Here is a 17,290-nt window from a genome sequence, read left to right on the forward strand (position 1 = left end):
GTTCATTAGTACATATTGCCCGTTTTTAAAAATAAACTTGAACATGAATTTGGTATCGGTTCATTTAGTATAAACGTTTTGCTTGTGTCACTGTAACTCAAACAGCTGGCTGCAGTGGGAGGACAAGGAGAGGAGGAGAAAGTGGAAGCAGCAGCAGAAGAAGAGGTTCCCCAGGAAACAGAAAAGGCCGAGTGAGTTTAAAACCTGCTGCAGGTGGACAGATAAAGAGCCTGTCTTTAATATTTGATCTAAAGTCTAAAAGCCATGATCGTCTTTGATGTTTTTTCTTAGAAATGGAAGCATAAAAGCGTGTAAAATGTGATTTATAGATGCCCTTTCATTGTTTCTGGTTGCTTCTGTTACCGGATGTCAAGCCGGTCTGTTTATATTTTTTTCCAGTATTGAGAATGGAGAGAAGTCGGAGAAACCCGAGCCAGAACCCGAGGTGAAGGAAGAAGAACCAGAGGAGGTGGAGGAGAAAACGGTGAAAACAAAAACCAAGAAGGACAAGAAACCTGCGGAGGGCGGCTTTGAGTTGTGGAACGAGCTGGAGGTGCAGAGGATTAAATTCATGGTGAGGCGCTCTCCGTCTTCACCGCAGCAGCAGCTAATCGGAGACACAAGCCATAAATGTCAGCCGGGTAATTCAGGAATGTCTGATTCATCAAACGCTCTGATTTCTGTTTCCTCCCAGAACTACCTCTCTCGTAACTTCTACAACCTGCGGTTCTTGGCTCTGTTCATCGCATTCGCTCTGAATTTCATCCTGCTCTTCTACAAGGTCAGTAAATGGAGACTTTATAGTTTGATTGTTTCATTTTTCCATCTGACTCGATGCAAAGCAAAGGTCCCGTATCGATGGTTCCCCCCTCTGGGCTCTCATTCCCTGTTGGACCTTTGCAGGTGTCCGACTCGCCTCCAGGCGAGGAGGAGTTTGAAGGTTCTGGTCTGTTTGAGGGCTCCGGCCTGTTCGAAGGCTCCGGCGCTGAGGAAGACGGGTCCGGATTGGAGGAAGGTGGGGAAGATGACGACGAAGAGGGCCCGTTGTACTACTTCCTGGAAGAGAGCACCGGTTACATGGAGCCGGCTCTGTCTTTCCTCTCCATTGTTCACACCATCATCTCCTTCCTCTGCATCATCGGCTACAACTGCCTGAAGGTTTGGGCCGATCCTCCCTCTCTGCACCGACACGTTTGGTTTTCGCCTCACCGTCTCGTCTGCGTCCCTCCAGGTTCCTCTGGTTATCTTTAAAAGAGAGAAGGAGCTGGCCAGAAAGCTGGAGTTTGATGGACTTTATGTCACTGAGCAGCCGGAAGACGATGACATCAAGGGCCAGTGGGACAGACTGGTCCTCAACACGCCGTAAGAAATGCCCAGAATTATCCCTGGGCATGTATTTAGCTGAGAATAAGATTGATTAAAGTGTTTTTACTCTTTACCTAAATACAGATCCTTCCCAAATAACTACTGGGACAAGTTTGTGAAGAGAAAGGTGGGTTTAGGTTCACGGCTGCCAGCAGCCACCACTAGCTACAACATCTACAATTAAAATGAGTTACAACAACATTTAATTTCCCTTAATAAAGTTTTTGTGAATTTTAATTCACTTTAACCCAAACATTTCCGCGTGGCGTCCAGGTTCTGGATAAATACGGCGACATCTACGGCAGAGAGAGAATCGCCGAGCTGCTGGGCATGGACCTGGCGTCGCTGGACGTCAGCGCCATGACGCACGAGAAGAAGCCTGAACCGGACACCTCCATGTTCAGCTGGTACGCGCGCATGATTCACAGCTCTGGGTTTCCGCTTCGGTTTCTGCTGCTTTGAACAAACACCCTGCCGCTTTCGGCTGCAAGTTTATGGTTTTTTTGTTTGTTTCTGGAAAATAAGATGTTTCAAAAAACTCTCAACAGTTTAGAGAAATGCTTTTTTTAACAGCCTCTAAATATGACACGTCTGACGCCAAAAGGTCGGGGTGACATCGTATCTTTCATCAAGTTCTTGGGCTCCTACTGTCAGTTTCTCTTTAACGCTGAGGCTAAACTTAGCGACTTTAGCTCTGGCAAAGCTTTCTCTGTTTACAACACAACATCCACATTCTTACCTCTATACGTTGTGTGTCTTCAGTAAAACCACCTGCAGATTTACTGATGAAACTCTTTCTACTGTTACGCTCTAAAACACCGTTCATGTGTTTTATTTACTGAAACTAAACTGTTGGATCAACTCAAGCAATGTTAGCAACATAAATGTTTAGCCTGAGAAACGTACTAGACAAGACTTGTCGTGTGTAACTTGAATATTTTTGTTACGGGAGTGAATTGTTAGAGTAGAGCAGTGGTGCGGGACGCTTTCAGAGCGTTAGTGGACTTACCAATTGGTAATCATGAGTGTTGAGTTGGGGGCCCAACTCAACACGCATCTTATTTGGATTTAAAGTGACAAGGCGCCCTAAAATCTTATTATCAAAGAATGATTTAGTGAGAAAAGTTTAATGAATAGGTTTTATTTAGGCCATGAATGTGTCCTAAACTGTTCAAAGAAGCATAATAGGTCCCTTTAAACCAGAACAGAAGTAATAATCTCTCCTCTCTCTGCAGGATAACGTCTATTGACATCAAATATCAGATCTGGAAGTTCGGGGTCGTCTTCACCGACAATGTGAGTAAAACCAGCCGCCTGGACGTCAGAATGTCAGGATGGATGTTGCTGATCCGCCTCCGTTCGCCTCCCAGACATTCCTTTACCTGGTCTGGTACATGCTGATGTCCATGCTTGGACACTACAACAACTTCTTCTTCGCTTGCCATCTCCTGGACATCGCCATGGGCGTCAAAACGCTGCGGACCATCCTGTCCTCCGTCACCCACAACGGCAAACAGGTGGCGCGCCCGTCCAAGGTGCATTGTGGGTGTTTAGGGGTGAAAACCGTGTCTGACCCGAGTGTTTGCTGCAGCTGGTGATGACGGTCGGCCTGCTGGCCGTGGTGGTGTACCTCTACACCGTGGTGGCCTTCAACTTCTTCCGCAAGTTCTACAACAAGAGCGAAGACGAGGACGAACCGGACATGAAGTGCGACGACATGATGACCGTGAGTGGAGATGAGCTCCGGAAACAACAACAGCACTGGAAAAACACAGAACCCGACCAGTTCAGTCCGGTTCAAATATGTTGAAATCAAACAAAAACAACGTAGAAGCAACTGGCTACCAAGACATAGTAGCCAGTTTTCACTAAATTCCTTTTTCCTTGATATTCATGGGAAACACAAAATTAACTTTCAAATAACTTTGGTAAATATAAAGGCTTGTTTAAGTAAATAAAAAGTATTAATTCTATTCTCCAATGTTATGAGTGAAATAATCTGCCAGTAGAACTACAACTGGGTTGCTAGGTAACGGGCTGCGCTTGGCAGGGGTTGCTAGGTAACGGGCTGCGCTTGGCAGGGGTTGCTAGGTAACGGGCTGCGCTTGGCAGGGGTTGCTAGGTAACGGGCTGCGCTTGGCAGGGGTTGCTAGGTAACGGCGCAGTTTTCCCATGTAACAAGTTAATTTTTCTGCCAGTGGATTTGGCGCCTTATTTCGTGTGATATTTGCACTGAGAACTGGACCAAAAATACTTTTGTCTTTTTGAAATGAAGCGTATTAAAAAGAAATAATAGATAATAAACTGGTGCCATCAATTTATTTAAAAAATGAATCCGATTAATTACGATGTTTAAATCAGGATTTAAGTATTTGCAGTCCAACCAAAGTAAAATGTAAACAATTGTATTTCCTATGTGAAAATAACTAAGAAATAAATCAATTAAGGTTTTATTGTCTCAAATCAAACGTTCTCAGTTTTACAGAAAGCTTTAAAGGAGTCATTTTGTTTTTAAAGTTAATTTACAAACTGTTTATTTTCTATCATGTTGCAAAGAGATGAAATAAGTGAAACTTGGAGCTTGTGGACGTTCAGGCAGACTGACGATGCAACACAAGACAGTTAAAGATGTTAGTTTGTTTAATCTGTGTTATGAGACACGAACAGGTTAAAACCTTCACACTCCTAATAAGCTACATTTTCCCCGTTTCCTGGTTGGCAGTGTTACCTGTTCCACATGTACGTCGGCGTGCGCGCCGGCGGAGGCATCGGAGATGAAATCGAGGATCCGGCCGGGGATGAATACGAGCTCTACCGAGTCGTCTTCGACATCACCTTCTTCTTCTTCGTCATCGTCATCCTGCTGGCGATCATCCAGGGTGAGCGGGAGACGCTAACGCGAAACGCTAACGCAAAACGCTAACGCGAAACGCTAACGGCTTCGTGTTGGACGTTACGAACTAAACATATCAAATGTTTTTTCGTCATCAGTTGGTCAATTTTCATGTTTCAGGCTTCAGTGAAATGAAAAAATATTAAACAGAAAATGAGTAAAGAGTCAAAATAAATTAAGTTTTGAGGAATCAGGATTTCTGAGTTTAACGGTTTTTAGGTAAAGAAATAAAAAGATAGAAGGATTTTATAGTTTTATGGATGCTGGTTGGATGCTGGTTGGATGCTGGTTGGATGCTGGTCGGATGTTGGTTGGATGCTGGTCAGATGTTGGTTGGATGCTGGTTGGATGCTGGTCGGATGTTGGTTGGATGCTGGTTGGATGCTGGTTGGATGTTGGTGGGATGTTGGTTGGATGTTGGTGGGATGTTGGTTGGATGTTGGTTGGATGTTGGTTGGATGTTGGTGGGATGTTGGTGGGATGTTGGTGGGATGTTGGTTGGATGCTGGTTGGATGCTGGTTGGATGCTGGTGGGATGCTGGTTGGATGCTGGTCAGATGTTGGTTGGATGCTGGTTGGATGCTGGTCGGATGTTGGTTGGATGCTGGTTGGATGCTGGTCGGATGTTGGTTGGATGCTGGTTGGATGCTGGTTGGATGCTGGTCAGATGTTGGTTGGATGCTGGTTGGATGCTGGTTGGATGCTGGTCGGATGTTGGTTGGATGCTGGTTGGATGCTGGTTGGATGCTGGTCGGATGTTGGTTGGATGCTGGTTGGATGCTGGTCGGATGTTGGTTGGATGCTGGTTGGATGCTGGTCAGATGTTGGTTGGATGCTGGTCGGATGTTGGTTGGATGCTGGTTGGATGCTGGTCAGATGTTGGTTGGATGCTGGTCAGATGCTGGTTGGATGCTGGTTGGATGCTGGTTGGATGTCCGTCCTGCCATCCATCTTCCTGTTCTTTCTGCAGGTTTGATCATCGACGCCTTTGGGGAGCTCAGAGACCAGCAGGAGCAGGTCAGGGAGGACATGGAGGTGAGCCCTGACCTTTGACCTTTGACCTGTCTCTGCCGCCTTCAGGCCCTTTCGTCTGAACTTCCTGTTTCTCTGAACTTCCTGTTTCTCTGAACTTCCTGTTTCCCGTTCAGACCAAATGCTTCATCTGTGGGATAGGAAGCGACTACTTTGACACGACGCCGCACGGCTTTGAGACTCACACCTTGGAGGAGCACAACCTGGCCAACTACATGTGAGCTAATCTGAGTTTAATCTGGTCATTCTGAGAGGAGGAATCCCTGCAGAAACACTCAATCCTACCAAGTATTCAGCAAGATACAGGAGCTTGTTTTAGCAAATAAATTAGCACATAAGATTATTACACTTAAAAAATAATCCAATGTTACTGGTGGCCAGTTAAACCAGTAACAAAGTGGTTAAAAAATAACGAATGTTCCAGAATTATTGACTGAAAACAAGATCCTATAATTTGCTCAAAAGAGACTTCTTAGTTATTTCTGTGTTATTTCAAAATTTGCACTAGAAACTGGACCAAAAATACTTGGGAACAGTTTCTGTTTTTGCAGTGTACCAAAGTGATTTGAAGTTCCAAAGAGAAGCTAAAATCTCAGAATCAAACATTTTATAGGAAGATTTTTCAGTTTCTGGGAACAAAATCTACATGCAAAATGTCTGTGGGTTCAAAATATTGGTCTAGTTTGTAGTGGAGACGTGTTTTTACACTTTAAATAAGACTAAACTAACTTAAAACAACATTGGGGTTTTCTTCAGTGTATTATAAGCCTGGCGGGCCTCCAGGCTTTACTTGTGTCCCCGCCAGGCTAACCACTGCTTATTTATGTAAGTTTTTTTTAAATGTTTGCATTTTTTAAGACTTTATAGTTGGTTTTCAGATATTAATCTTTCAGCTACACATAATGATCAAGTGATATTTTAAAATTTCCTGTCAACTTTAAACATTTTATAACTCAAAAACATGGCTGCCGCTGGATGAATGACTGCCCCGACCGCCAGGCTTAGCAAGTTTCCCAGGGTTTGTGTAAATTATTTTAAGTCAATAAATCCTAGTTCCATTGGTAGATTATAATTTGTTTTTCATGTTATAATTGAAAAAAAATCAGATTTTGTGATTTTGCATTGAAGAGTGGATGTTTTCCTTTGTTCAGGTTCTTCTTGATGTATCTCATCAACAAAGATGAAACAGAACACACAGGACAGGTCAGTCATTTCCCTTTGTTATCATCGTTACTTATTATTTTATTATTCTGTTTAATTTTAATAATTTTTTCCCAGGAGTCGTATGTGTGGAAAATGTACCAGGAGCGATGCTGGGACTTCTTCCCCGCTGGAGACTGCTTCAGGAAGCAGTACGAGGACCAGCTGGGATAAACCGCGCCGCTTCCCGACAGGAAACGGGACGAAACGTCCTGAAGTTCAGAGCTGGAACATCCGTGTCTTAGTTTTGTCATTTGTCTTGCATTTCTTTCTCGTCTGTTTGAAGCTATGCACACCTTTCAACCGCACTTTTCAGCAGCAGGTTGGAGAAAACGACCCGGGAGGCGAAACGAAGCTCCTGCTGTGATCACATGGCCTTTCCTGTCTAAATTAAACATAGACTGCCTTGTATATGGACTGACGGCGTGGCGGCTAACGTAGCCGCTAGTGCTGTAAACGTTCCAGTGCCTATAGCGACGTCACTGCTTTAGCCGTCAGTCTCTGTAGCTTCTCTTTGAGGTTCAACCTTTTCCATCAGGTCTCATGGAAAAATCTGAAACGGTCACAAACTCACGACTCGAGACGACTGGAGTTCTTCTTCTCTTGTTTTCGTAACGAGGTTTAAAACCTGACCTAAAATGGCGTCTTCAGTTCTGATCATGTGCCGGAAGATTTAGGGTTTTTGGTCATTTTTAAGGAAAATCAAACCCTGTGAGCCTTTTGGGTCGTTGTCATTTATGTGTCTCAGAGTATTTGTTAGCATGAGAAGTCCGTGTTTCTGGCTGCTTTTGTGTATTTTGTCGAGTTGCTAGCAGTGGTGGGCACACTTCTGCTAACATGCTAATGGCAGAGCTAATTTTTTGTTTGCTACTTTTGCTAACTTTGAAAACCTCTGGCACATTTAGCTTCACCTAAATTAATTTTTCTGGGTAAATTCTAATGTGCTAATAGCTTAGCTAATTTTTTGTTTAGTGATTGTTTTCTTTGAAAACACTTAGCACACTTAGCTTCCCCTAAATTTATATTTCTGACTATCTTAGCACAATTAGCTTTCCCTACATTTATTTATTCAAGTAAATTCAGATATGCTAATAGTGGAGCTAATTTTTAGCTTAGCGATTAGCTAACTTTGAAAGCTTAAAACATGCTTAGCTTCCCCTAAATGCTTTTCAGGTAAATTCTTATGTGCTAATTTATTTTTACTGTTTTTGTAAGCTATCAGCTGAATAACGTTTGACAACTATGTCAAAGTTTTTGGTTGTCAACTGTCAAAACAGAAATTATACAGGAACAAAATTAAAAGTAAATACGTCTCAGAGCTTTGTGAGACTGCAGATTATATAGGGTCAAAATTAAATTCAACGCAGATATAATTTAAATTTAAGTTAGCGCTTCATAATTACTTTCTGTTAAATATGTTATTCTTTACAGTTAGTGGAGCTAATGTTTGTGATTAGTGCTTTAGGGTTAGTGCTGCTAACATTTCGGTTAGCGCTGCCCACCACTGTCTGTCAGTTCTGTTCTAATCATTACGTTTTAATGCAGCCGAACCTCAGTGTGGCTTCAGCAATCTGAAAAATTGTCACAAACCCAGAAAAACACGTTATTCACAGATCAGAATCAACCTGCTGGTTTCCCTTCCTGTTTGGGCATTTTGCATGTCAATTCTGACCCAGTCGATCATTATTTTGTTTCTCGTTATCACAGGAAAATGACTGGAGACGAAGTGACCGATTTTACGTCTATTTGAGTTTCGCCGTCTCGAAACGAAAGATTCTCACAAGCAATTATGAACTGCTTGAACTCGGACCGACTTGACAAAAACCCGATTTTTGGAATAATGATCTGTTTAGACACTCTGCAGTCTTACAATGTGGACTCCCGTCTCTCTGCCATAACCGATAGTGAGACGAACACACATCCGAGGGGAACGCCGAGGTAATTTATTCTGTTTTACGCAGACTAAGCCATTTAGAGAGACTTTCTGCACAACGTTGGTCCACTGAAATAAGTGTTGAATGTATCTAATAAGAACTTGATGAAAAGACATATTTTACATACACCATGGATTCTTCTATTTATTTTTCTTTAAGGCTCTGATGTATGGAAATAATTTAGTTTTCAGACATGAATGTGTCTCAAACTGAAGATGGTGAAGAGATTTAGTCTTATAATGAAAATGGCCTCCGGTTTGGAGAATGTTTGCTTTTGTTTCGGCTCGTTAGCTTTTTACCATAGATATTTTTAGAAATTCAGCATTTGGATAATTTGTCTCAGTCAAAGTTGTGTGTGTGACGCATTGATTTCTGACACATTCACAAATTCTCCATGTCGTACAAATGACCGGTTGGAGACGGAGCGTTTCGGTCGGTCCGATGGTTGGAAGATGAACGGAGGTCACAACTTTCCACTTGACCGGGAGTCTCTGACTAAACTCTGCGTTTCAATATGGAATAAACAAATTATTTTAAGGACAACTGGAGCGTCTGGTCATTTATTTGAGCATTTTGTGCTAATCTGCTAACATGCTGGTAGAAGAGCAAACTTTTTTCACTAACTTTGAAAAAGTTAGCACAATTAGCTACGAGATAACGAGGTAACAATTGATGGAGACACTAAGTGGGGCTAATTTTTCATTTAGCACTTTTGTTAGCACACTTAGCTTCCCCCATATCTAAATGTCTTGAAGTAACTAGTGATAGGGAGAGTAATGCTAATATGCTAATAGAGGAGCTAATTCTTATTTAGTGCTTCTGCTAGCCTGAAATTGTTTAGCTTCCCCTAAATTAATTTTTCCAGTCTATTTGAGACTTTCAGTTGATTAAAGTCTTCGTTGACGTTTTGGTTATCAACTGTTAAGTTTTTATTTATTAAAAACACAAACAAAATACAACAGACAGTAGAGAGCAAGACATAAATACAACATCTGAAGGATTTATAAAATGTATAAACTATATCAAAATTAAATCGGTGCCTGTAAAGGCAGATATAATTTGAATTGAATTTAACGTTAGCTTGCCCTAAAAGCTGTGCTGTAGCATGTACCTCTAGCACAATAATTAGCGCGCTAGGGTTAGCTCAGCCTGTTTTTAGCTAGCTCTGGATTTCATGTCATCAACCAACAGGTTGAGGGGGAAGACATGTCTAATACGACATGTTTCTACATTTTTTCATGTCTTTTTTAAATCTGAAAAGTGTGGTGTGCCTTTGAATTCAGCCAGCCCTGTAATCTAATCTCCAGCAGTTCTGTGATGCTTTTAAGAGTGATACTGAACAAAATCATTAGATAATGAGAATTTCAGTTTTGAATATTTTAAACCTCCTGAGTTTTGACTGGACTTTTATCTTTAGGAAATATGAAGGATTTTTTGGAGAAAAAAGATGCAGATTTTTTATTAACTTGCCGCTTTTGTTCCCTGAAACATTTGTACACATACCTTCGCGCTGAGTTTACAGGCGTTTATCGGATTAACCTCCCACCTCAATGCAGCACAAAAGAAGGAAAATACCTGCAGTTACCAGAGCTGGAGAAGCGAATTAGTAGAGTTTCTGTTTCCTGAAAATACTCAGAATCACTTTTAATAAATGTAACATCAGAGGAGAAAAGAGATTAGATTACAGAAACTTCGTTTTGAATGTAGGTGCAATAAATATTAGAGTTTTGGTTTGAGATGTTGAAAGGTGAACTGGATGGTAAAAACACACCCTTCATGTTTTATTAACTTTTTCCAGCTAAAGTCAACAGCAGTTTGTTTGTCTGCGTTTCTCTTCCCTCCTTCGTCGCTCATATAAAGTGAAGCTCAGATTTTCCTGCTGTCTGTTCATCATCATGACTTTCGTCGCTCCTCCAGGCTACCAGCCCGTCTACAACCCTGTGAGTATCTGCTGCCGGACTTTGACTGGACCGATGGGAACGGACGAAAACGGTCAAAAAAAACGGCTTTTACTTTTTATTTAACTTTTCAAAGTTCCAGATTAATTTAACAATTAAATCTGAGGCAGAAGAAGTAACTTAATTACTAAAGAAAGGAAAAAAACAAATATGTTAAAATACATTTACGAGAATAAAGTTGTATAATTTCGACTTTTTTCTTGTGTTTTTAATTTTACAAATAAAATGGATCCGTTAATATTAAACGTCTCCTAGCAAGTTGAACTTTAAATAGTTTTTGTGACCATTTTTTTTTACCATTCTTCTTAGCAAAGGTGATAGTTTAATTATCTTTACGGCTTTTTGAAAAACATTTTAATCATTTTCCTTTCATTTGACTTTATTGAATCTTTAGTTAAGGATTTTAGTAAATTACTTTAAAAAAATTCCACAGTAAATTCAAACTTGTTTTCGTTTTTAAAGGTACTGTTCCACTTTGAGAAATTGTGAAAGTTAGTTGGATGGTAAAACTTTAACACTCTCAAATTGCTTTTCACTTTTTTAACCTCAGAAGTTGCATTCAACACTTTTTTTTTATTTGTCTTCAATGATCACCTCCCAGCTCTGAAAGTTGCTAATTATTCTAATTAAATCTGAATTATTTTGCAGTGCATTCCGTACCTCGGCCCCATTTATGGCGGCATTCGGGTCGGAGTGTCCATCTACATCCAGGGATCGGTTCCTGAAAACATCACCAGGCGAGTTTCTAAAACATTTGAATCTGAAGCTTTTCTATCCATTAAATCATTTTAATTAGCTCCAGAGAAACTCTGGTGTGACCTCTATCGCCCTCTGTGGGTGGAGTCTGTTTCTTTAACCCACCGCTCGGCTTTTGTCTTCATTTTTAAAAATAGAGTCGTATTTAAAGGCTGTAATCGGCTGAAACACACAGAGAAAAATGTTTATCTATTTCACAACATCTTCTGTTTCCGGATCCACCTGTTTACATTCTGCAGTTAAGGGTTAGGGTTAGGATAGGGTTAGGGTAAGGTTAGGGTTAGGCTTCGGGAACGATTTCAGCCTGTAAAAGTTTTCACGGTTCTTTTTATAGAAAGTATTAAGTGTGGCAAGTATTTATGGTGGTGTAGAAAGAAAATAAAAGCAGCAAATTTCCACAAAGAACTTTTCTATTAATCTCAGAAATTTTCTAGAAAAAAAAAAAACGTGAAAATTTTCTGATGACAAAAATATCCAAAAGTTTTAAATAAATATTTGAAGATTTCTAGAAAAGCCCAGACATTTTGAAATTAATCTGAGATTTTCAAGATAAACTTTTGAAATTGCTGAGCTTAAAAAATCTGAAATTTGTTGAAGTTAAAATAAATAAACAAAATTTTTTAGATTAATAGGATTTTGTAGAAACAAACTCAGAAAATTCAGAGTTTGAAAAAATATGAAACATTTGCCAGAAAAAATGTTTTGGGGAGTAATTACAAAAATATTCTTGAAAATGTCAATTTTTTTTGTCAGTTTTGGAACTCAGAAGTTTTCTCTTTTTTTTAACTTTTTTTTAGAAAAAGTCTGAGATGAATCTCAAAATTCCTGAGTTTTTTGGCAGGAATGTTCTCCCTTTGTTTGGCCGTCTGAACACGAACACTCGGCACGTCGCTGACGCAGCTCCAATAAATCCTGCAGCCGCCTGCAGTTGCAAAGTGAGAACAAGTTGGAGGGAAGCTGCTGCTGTTGACCCGGTTCTGTCTCTGCCAGGTTTCGGATCAACCTTCTGTGCGGAGAGTCGGACTCCAGTGACGTCGCCCTGCACTTCAACCCTCGGTTCGACGGCTGGGACAAGGTGGTTTTCAACAGCCGTAAAGACGGATCCTGGATGTCGGAGGAGAAGATCCGCAGGATGCCTTTCTCCAAGGGCGAGTCCTTCGAGTTGGTCATCATGATCACCTCCGAGGGATTCCAGGTGAACGACAAGCGTGTGGTTTTAAAGGGAACCAATGAATCAAAATTCACATTTTATACTTTTTATACTCCCATCTGTTTCTCCACCGGTTCTAAAAACACCTTGGAAAACAAACCACCTCATCAGTTTTTGGCAGGAATGTTTTTTTTGTTTGGAAATTGAGTCGTTTCAAAAACCTCTGACTCAGCCCGTTACCTAGCAACCCCAGCAGAGTTCCGCCCATCACCTAGCAACCCAAGCTAACCTCTAGCATGTTTAGTTAGCTGGTTTTACCGCCTTATCCACCAGATGCATTCTTGTTTGTTGTGCTGGAGGCTCAACTTCTGCTTTTCAGAGATGCACGATTGTATGATGTCACATCCGTTTGCTGCCATTTTCCCGTTCGTGTGTGAACGTTGAATTTGAAGGCATGACCAGGAGTGGCTAATTTGGATTTAAAGTGACAGAGAATGGATTTATTACTATTCTCATTGATTGATTGATTGATTGATTGATTGATTGATCATGTTCTTCTTTCTGCTCCAGACTAAAGTCGACGGGAAGGACTTCTTCCTGTTCCCTCACCGGCTCCCTGTGGAGCAGATCCGGGCCATCCAGGTCGCCGGAGACGTTTCCATCCAGACCATTAACATCATCGGGGTGAGTCACGCCAGTTGGCCATTTTTATTTCAGCAAATAAATGTAGCAGAAGGTTTCGTGAACGTGTGTCTGCCTCAGGGCGGCGGCGGCGAGTTTCCTGGAGGAACTGGAGTGAGTACAACATTCACACTCAGCTATTCGTTTCCTCCATTTGGTCTCACGTCATGGATTAAACTAAACATGGCTTCTTCACAGGGCGGATATCCAGGATGCAGCATGGGGGTTTGTATTTACAATCAATTTATCCATGTAAAATACATAGCTAACAAAAAACCAATAATTTATTTTGGCTTTCTTCAACAGATTAATGTAAGAAATATGAAAACAAAACAGATAAAACATTTTTAAATAAAAATAATTTTTAAATTAGGCAGGTCAAGTTTGTGCGCTCAGCTAACATGACTATGAAATACTCAGTGGTTTAATGGTCTGCTGGATGCAGCGTCGTTGGATGAAGCAGGAGATTTTTCTCTGTTATTCCACAAATGTTCAGGATTCTGGCACAAAAAGAATAAATGTTTCTTTTTCTTCTAGAAGAGAGTTTGTCAGAAATAAATTGAAAGAGAAAATATGTTCTTCCCTCCTTTCAGCAGGGCGGATACCCAGGAGGCAGCATGGGGGTGTGTACCTTTAGAAACTTTCAATAGTTTTCTTTCAGGGTGGCTCAAAGAAAATCAAAATATGTTTTTTAAATTATTTTTCTGACAAAACCCAGGGTGGATATCCTGATGGCACGGGCGGAGGAATGGGAGTGAGTATATACACTGTAAAAACACAAACTCTCGCAAACATCTCGGTACACTTCAAAAACGGCAAAATAAGAAAACTTTCAAATAACTTTTCAACAAAAGATACAGCAGCTTGTTTTAACTAAATTATCCTTTAATGTTGATAAAAAAGCTTGAGTTCCACCGCACTGTTACCTAGTAACTTTTCTATACGAAGTTAATTTAATATTTTTATTTGTTTTTTAAGCAGGGAGGATATCCTGGAGGCCACATGGGGGTCTGTAACTATTTATTATTATTATCTATAATAATTTCTTGTATATCAAAATAATTTAAACGACTTTTTCTGGCTGATCTCCAGGGTGGATGTCCCGACAGCCTGGGAGTGAGTTCAGATAAGCACATCAGTAATGGCTGCGTTCAACATTTTCTCCTATTATAATCACTTGAAACGTGTAAATATTTGCAGGGCGGAAAACCAGGAAGCAACATGGGGGTAAAATCACAACGTTGCAGTTTATCACTATCAAAAGACGGTTTGTGTCATAATTATACTCCTTCCCAAACAGGGAGGTTTTCCAGGATCCCACTTGCCGGTGAGAGAAAATCTCAGTAATATTGGCAGCATTATTATTCCATACTGACGTTTTCTGATGCTTTTCTCATTTTTATAAATCTGTTCGCAGGGGATGGGAGGGCAGCCGCTCTACAACCCAGTAAGTGTTTCTACCAAACACTTTTATCTCTTTTTTTATATAACTACGTAATTAATGAATTACAGTGTTTGTTTTTAAAGTTACTTCATTGTAATGTTTGTTTATTTACCGCCCCCTTGTGGATCGGGAACTGAGCTGCAGTTTGTTCTTGACGTTTCTAGTTCATGTTTTCAGAATCACAAAGTGGTAAATAAGCATAAAAGTTGATTAAATAATTTCCCTGCACTGACAAACACCTATCAATAAACCTATAGATTATTGATTTCTTCAGTGGTTTGTTATACAAGAATAGCATCTGGAAAGGGATTAGAATTATGGCTGAAATTGGGGTTAAGAAATTAAATTGTGCAACTGAAATTATTTTTTCCATAATTAATAACATTTCATTTCTATTTTTTAAATGCTATTTAAAACCAAAGAAATTATATGTATGCATTTGTCGTCTTGGTGCGGCGCTCTAAGGGGCCCTCTGGTGGTCTGGGGGCCCCAAGCGTTTGTCTTGGCACCGGCCCTGGTTTCCAACCTGTGATGTAACAGCTGTGTGATTTAGTGAAACTTGCTCCCGTTCTCAGCCTGTTCCGTTCGCCGCCCTGATCCCCGGAGGGATGTACCCTAAGAGGACCATCATCGTCCGGGGCCTGGTGCCCTGCGGGGCCAAAAGGTTCGTTCTCGCTGCCCGGCTGCACAAATCCTGCCGATAACCGAGCGCTGACAGAACCTGGGTGTCCCAGGATGGGCTTCAACCTGGTGGTGAGCAGAACCCAGGACATCGCCTTCCACATGAACCCCAGAGTGAAGGAGGGCGTCGTGGTGCGAAACGCCCGGACCGGAGGGCGGTGGGGCAACGAGGAGCGGGAGCTCAGCGGGTCGCCCTTCGTGGAGGGGCAGTACTTCGACGTGAGTTTCGCTTCCTGATCGGGTCCGGCTCCACTTTCTGATGTGTTTTTCTGACGGGTTTTCTGTCTCCAGATGTCGATTCGCTGCGGCAACCAGAGGTTTAAGGCGTTTGTGAACGGGCAGCACCTGTTCGACTTCTTCCACCGAACAAACTTCAGCGAAATCGACAAACTGGAGATCGACGGAGACGTTCAGATCTCCTACGTCCACTTCTGATTCGCTACTTCCTTTTGTGCAGTTTTCAGTTTTGCATCAGTTGTTTGCATTGATAAAGCTCAGGAAGAAAATGTGCTTTTGAATTTATTCATTTCTTATGCAAAAACATTGTAAAATTAAAGCTGCAAGCAGCCTCGAACGGCCCTCGCAGCCAAGCGCCGCTCCGGCCTATTGCCACCGCGGGGTACGAGCAACCGCCGCCTCACGCCACCACAGAAGCTCTCACGCAGTTTTCAGCGCCTCCGCCCGCACCGCGGAAGCTGTTGCTCAGTTTAAACTTCTCCAACTCGGTCCAACAGAGCCTTCTTTCTCAAAAGCGTGGTTCGGATTTGCAACTCCAAAATCCAAGCAAAATGTTGAGCGTAGTCCAGTTCTGTGGCTCCAAAAAGCAGGCAAAATGTTCAGGAAAACTTCGCAGCTCCAGCTGTCGCCGGCTGACTGTTATTTCGTAGAGTCGATCTTTTTTCTCATTGATGGAGTACCACTGCCTCCTGCTGGGGCAATACTGGTATTGCACTAGCAGTACCAGTATATCGCCACAAGGTGCCAGTGGTACTCCATCAACACTGACCCCAGTGTGTTCTTACTTCGCTGTGTCATAAGTTTTGCTGAATGACTTTGTTTGTATTATTTCTAGCAAAAATGAATGAATGTTTGTACTTTAACCCACGAAATAAACTTATATATATATAAAAAGTTATAATAATGTATATTTAAATAATTAATAACAACATAACCTATGGGCTGCTGTTTTCTAGGGGGCGCTATAGAGAAATTAGGCCACGCCCACCAAATATTGTGATGGATTCCTGTCGGGGAGTTGATGGGAATCCATCCTTGTGAGTTTGGAGCAGCTGTGGCCAAAAATGTGGAATTGAGAGCCAAACTTAGATGGCGTTACAGGTCACTTCGCCACGCCCACCTGCTGCATTGAAGCTGGTCGGGGTTGGAGTCCTCAATACACCAACATGTCTTCGGTGTCTGGGCACAGTTTCATGTTGATGAGGTCAAAGGGGTCAGATAGCGACCGTTGACAGTAAAACATGACACTTCCTGTTCTCAGGGGGCGTGGCCTAAGTGATGTCATCACTTGACCATAGGATATTGTAGGAGACCCGATGATGATCAATCACAGTAACTTTGGTGCCTCTGTGAGGTTCTGTGTAGGAGATATAGCAGTTTATGTTTTTATGGCGTGTAGGTGAACTTTGACCCGTGCTAACCCCCCTTCAGCATTCTCAAAAACTCACCGTTTTGATAACTTTAGATGGGACATGCCTTATGAACAGACTGACCGAGTTTCAAGCCGATCAATCGAAATCCCTAGGAGGAGTTCGATCAAATACCAAGGCTGTAAATGTCAAAAATGGGGTCAAAATTTGAACTTCAATCTAAAATGGCCGTCTTCCTGTGGGGTTTCGACCATGGCTCCGAGAGACTTTTTTGTAAGTCCTGACATGGTACACATGTGTACAAAGTTTCGTAATTGTAGGTTAAAGCATGGCTTGGGGCTCATCATTTAAAGTTTTCTAGGGGGCGCTATAGAGAAATTAGGCCACGCCCACCAAATATTGTGATGGATTCCTGTCGGGGAGTGGATGAGGATCCATCCTTGTGAGTTGGAGCAGCTGCGCCCAAAAATGTGGAATTGAGAGCCAAACGTATGGCGATGGCGTTACAGGTCACTTCGCCACGCCGCCACGCCCACCTACTCCATCGTAGCTGGTCGGGATTAGAATCCTCAATACACCAACATGTCTT

The 17,290-nt window shown here is 41.7% G+C and overlaps 2 protein-coding genes across 10 annotated transcripts in view; both read left to right on the plus strand.

The window, feature by feature from the left end:
- Positions 1-8,967, plus strand: part of ryr1b (ryanodine receptor 1b (skeletal)) — a 96,122-nt gene extending 87,155 nt beyond the window's left edge. For all 7 annotated transcript variants that reach the window (XM_055028738.1, XM_055028740.1, XM_055028741.1 and 4 more), the window contains 15 exons: positions 106-191; positions 400-574; positions 695-781; positions 904-1,158; positions 1,232-1,362; positions 1,450-1,492; positions 1,639-1,772; positions 2,601-2,661; positions 2,736-2,882; positions 2,957-3,091; positions 4,088-4,244; positions 5,229-5,293; positions 5,407-5,507; positions 6,442-6,493; positions 6,569-8,967. In XM_055028738.1, the coding sequence (XP_054884713.1) occupies positions 106-191; positions 400-574; positions 695-781; positions 904-1,158; positions 1,232-1,362; positions 1,450-1,492; positions 1,639-1,772; positions 2,601-2,661; positions 2,736-2,882; positions 2,957-3,091; positions 4,088-4,244; positions 5,229-5,293; positions 5,407-5,507; positions 6,442-6,493; positions 6,569-6,664 (1,725 nt within the window). In that variant the 3' untranslated portion in view covers positions 6,665-8,967. The remainder of the gene's footprint in view (positions 1-105; positions 192-399; positions 575-694; positions 782-903; positions 1,159-1,231; positions 1,363-1,449; positions 1,493-1,638; positions 1,773-2,600; positions 2,662-2,735; positions 2,883-2,956; positions 3,092-4,087; positions 4,245-5,228; positions 5,294-5,406; positions 5,508-6,441; positions 6,494-6,568) is intronic.
- A 1,312-nt stretch (positions 8,968-10,279) lies between these two features.
- On the plus strand, positions 10,280-15,604 carry LOC129359248 (galectin-6-like). 3 transcript variants are annotated; one of them, XM_055028745.1, is made up of 16 exons: positions 10,280-10,364; positions 11,031-11,119; positions 12,129-12,333; positions 12,859-12,972; positions 13,051-13,083; positions 13,168-13,194; positions 13,563-13,592; positions 13,688-13,723; positions 13,948-13,977; positions 14,062-14,085; positions 14,170-14,196; positions 14,270-14,296; positions 14,387-14,416; positions 14,989-15,077; positions 15,148-15,313; positions 15,386-15,604. In XM_055028745.1, exons 1-16 carry the CDS (start codon positions 10,320-10,322, stop codon positions 15,527-15,529), a joined length of 1,116 nt encoding a protein of 371 aa, XP_054884720.1. In that variant the 5' UTR covers positions 10,280-10,319; the 3' UTR covers positions 15,530-15,604. The 3 variants fall into 3 exon arrangements, with proteins under 3 accessions (XP_054884720.1, XP_054884723.1, XP_054884721.1); XM_055028748.1 differs by having other exon boundaries at positions 13,951-13,977; XM_055028746.1 differs by having other exon boundaries at positions 13,566-13,592.
- The last annotated feature ends 1,686 nt before the right edge of the window (positions 15,605-17,290 follow it).

The sequence above is a fragment of the Poeciliopsis prolifica genome, unplaced genomic scaffold, assembly GCF_027474105.1.
Source record: "Poeciliopsis prolifica strain line A6 unplaced genomic scaffold, Auburn_PproV2 SCAFFOLD004, whole genome shotgun sequence".
Classification (NCBI taxonomy): Eukaryota; Metazoa; Chordata; class Actinopteri; order Cyprinodontiformes; family Poeciliidae; genus Poeciliopsis; species Poeciliopsis prolifica.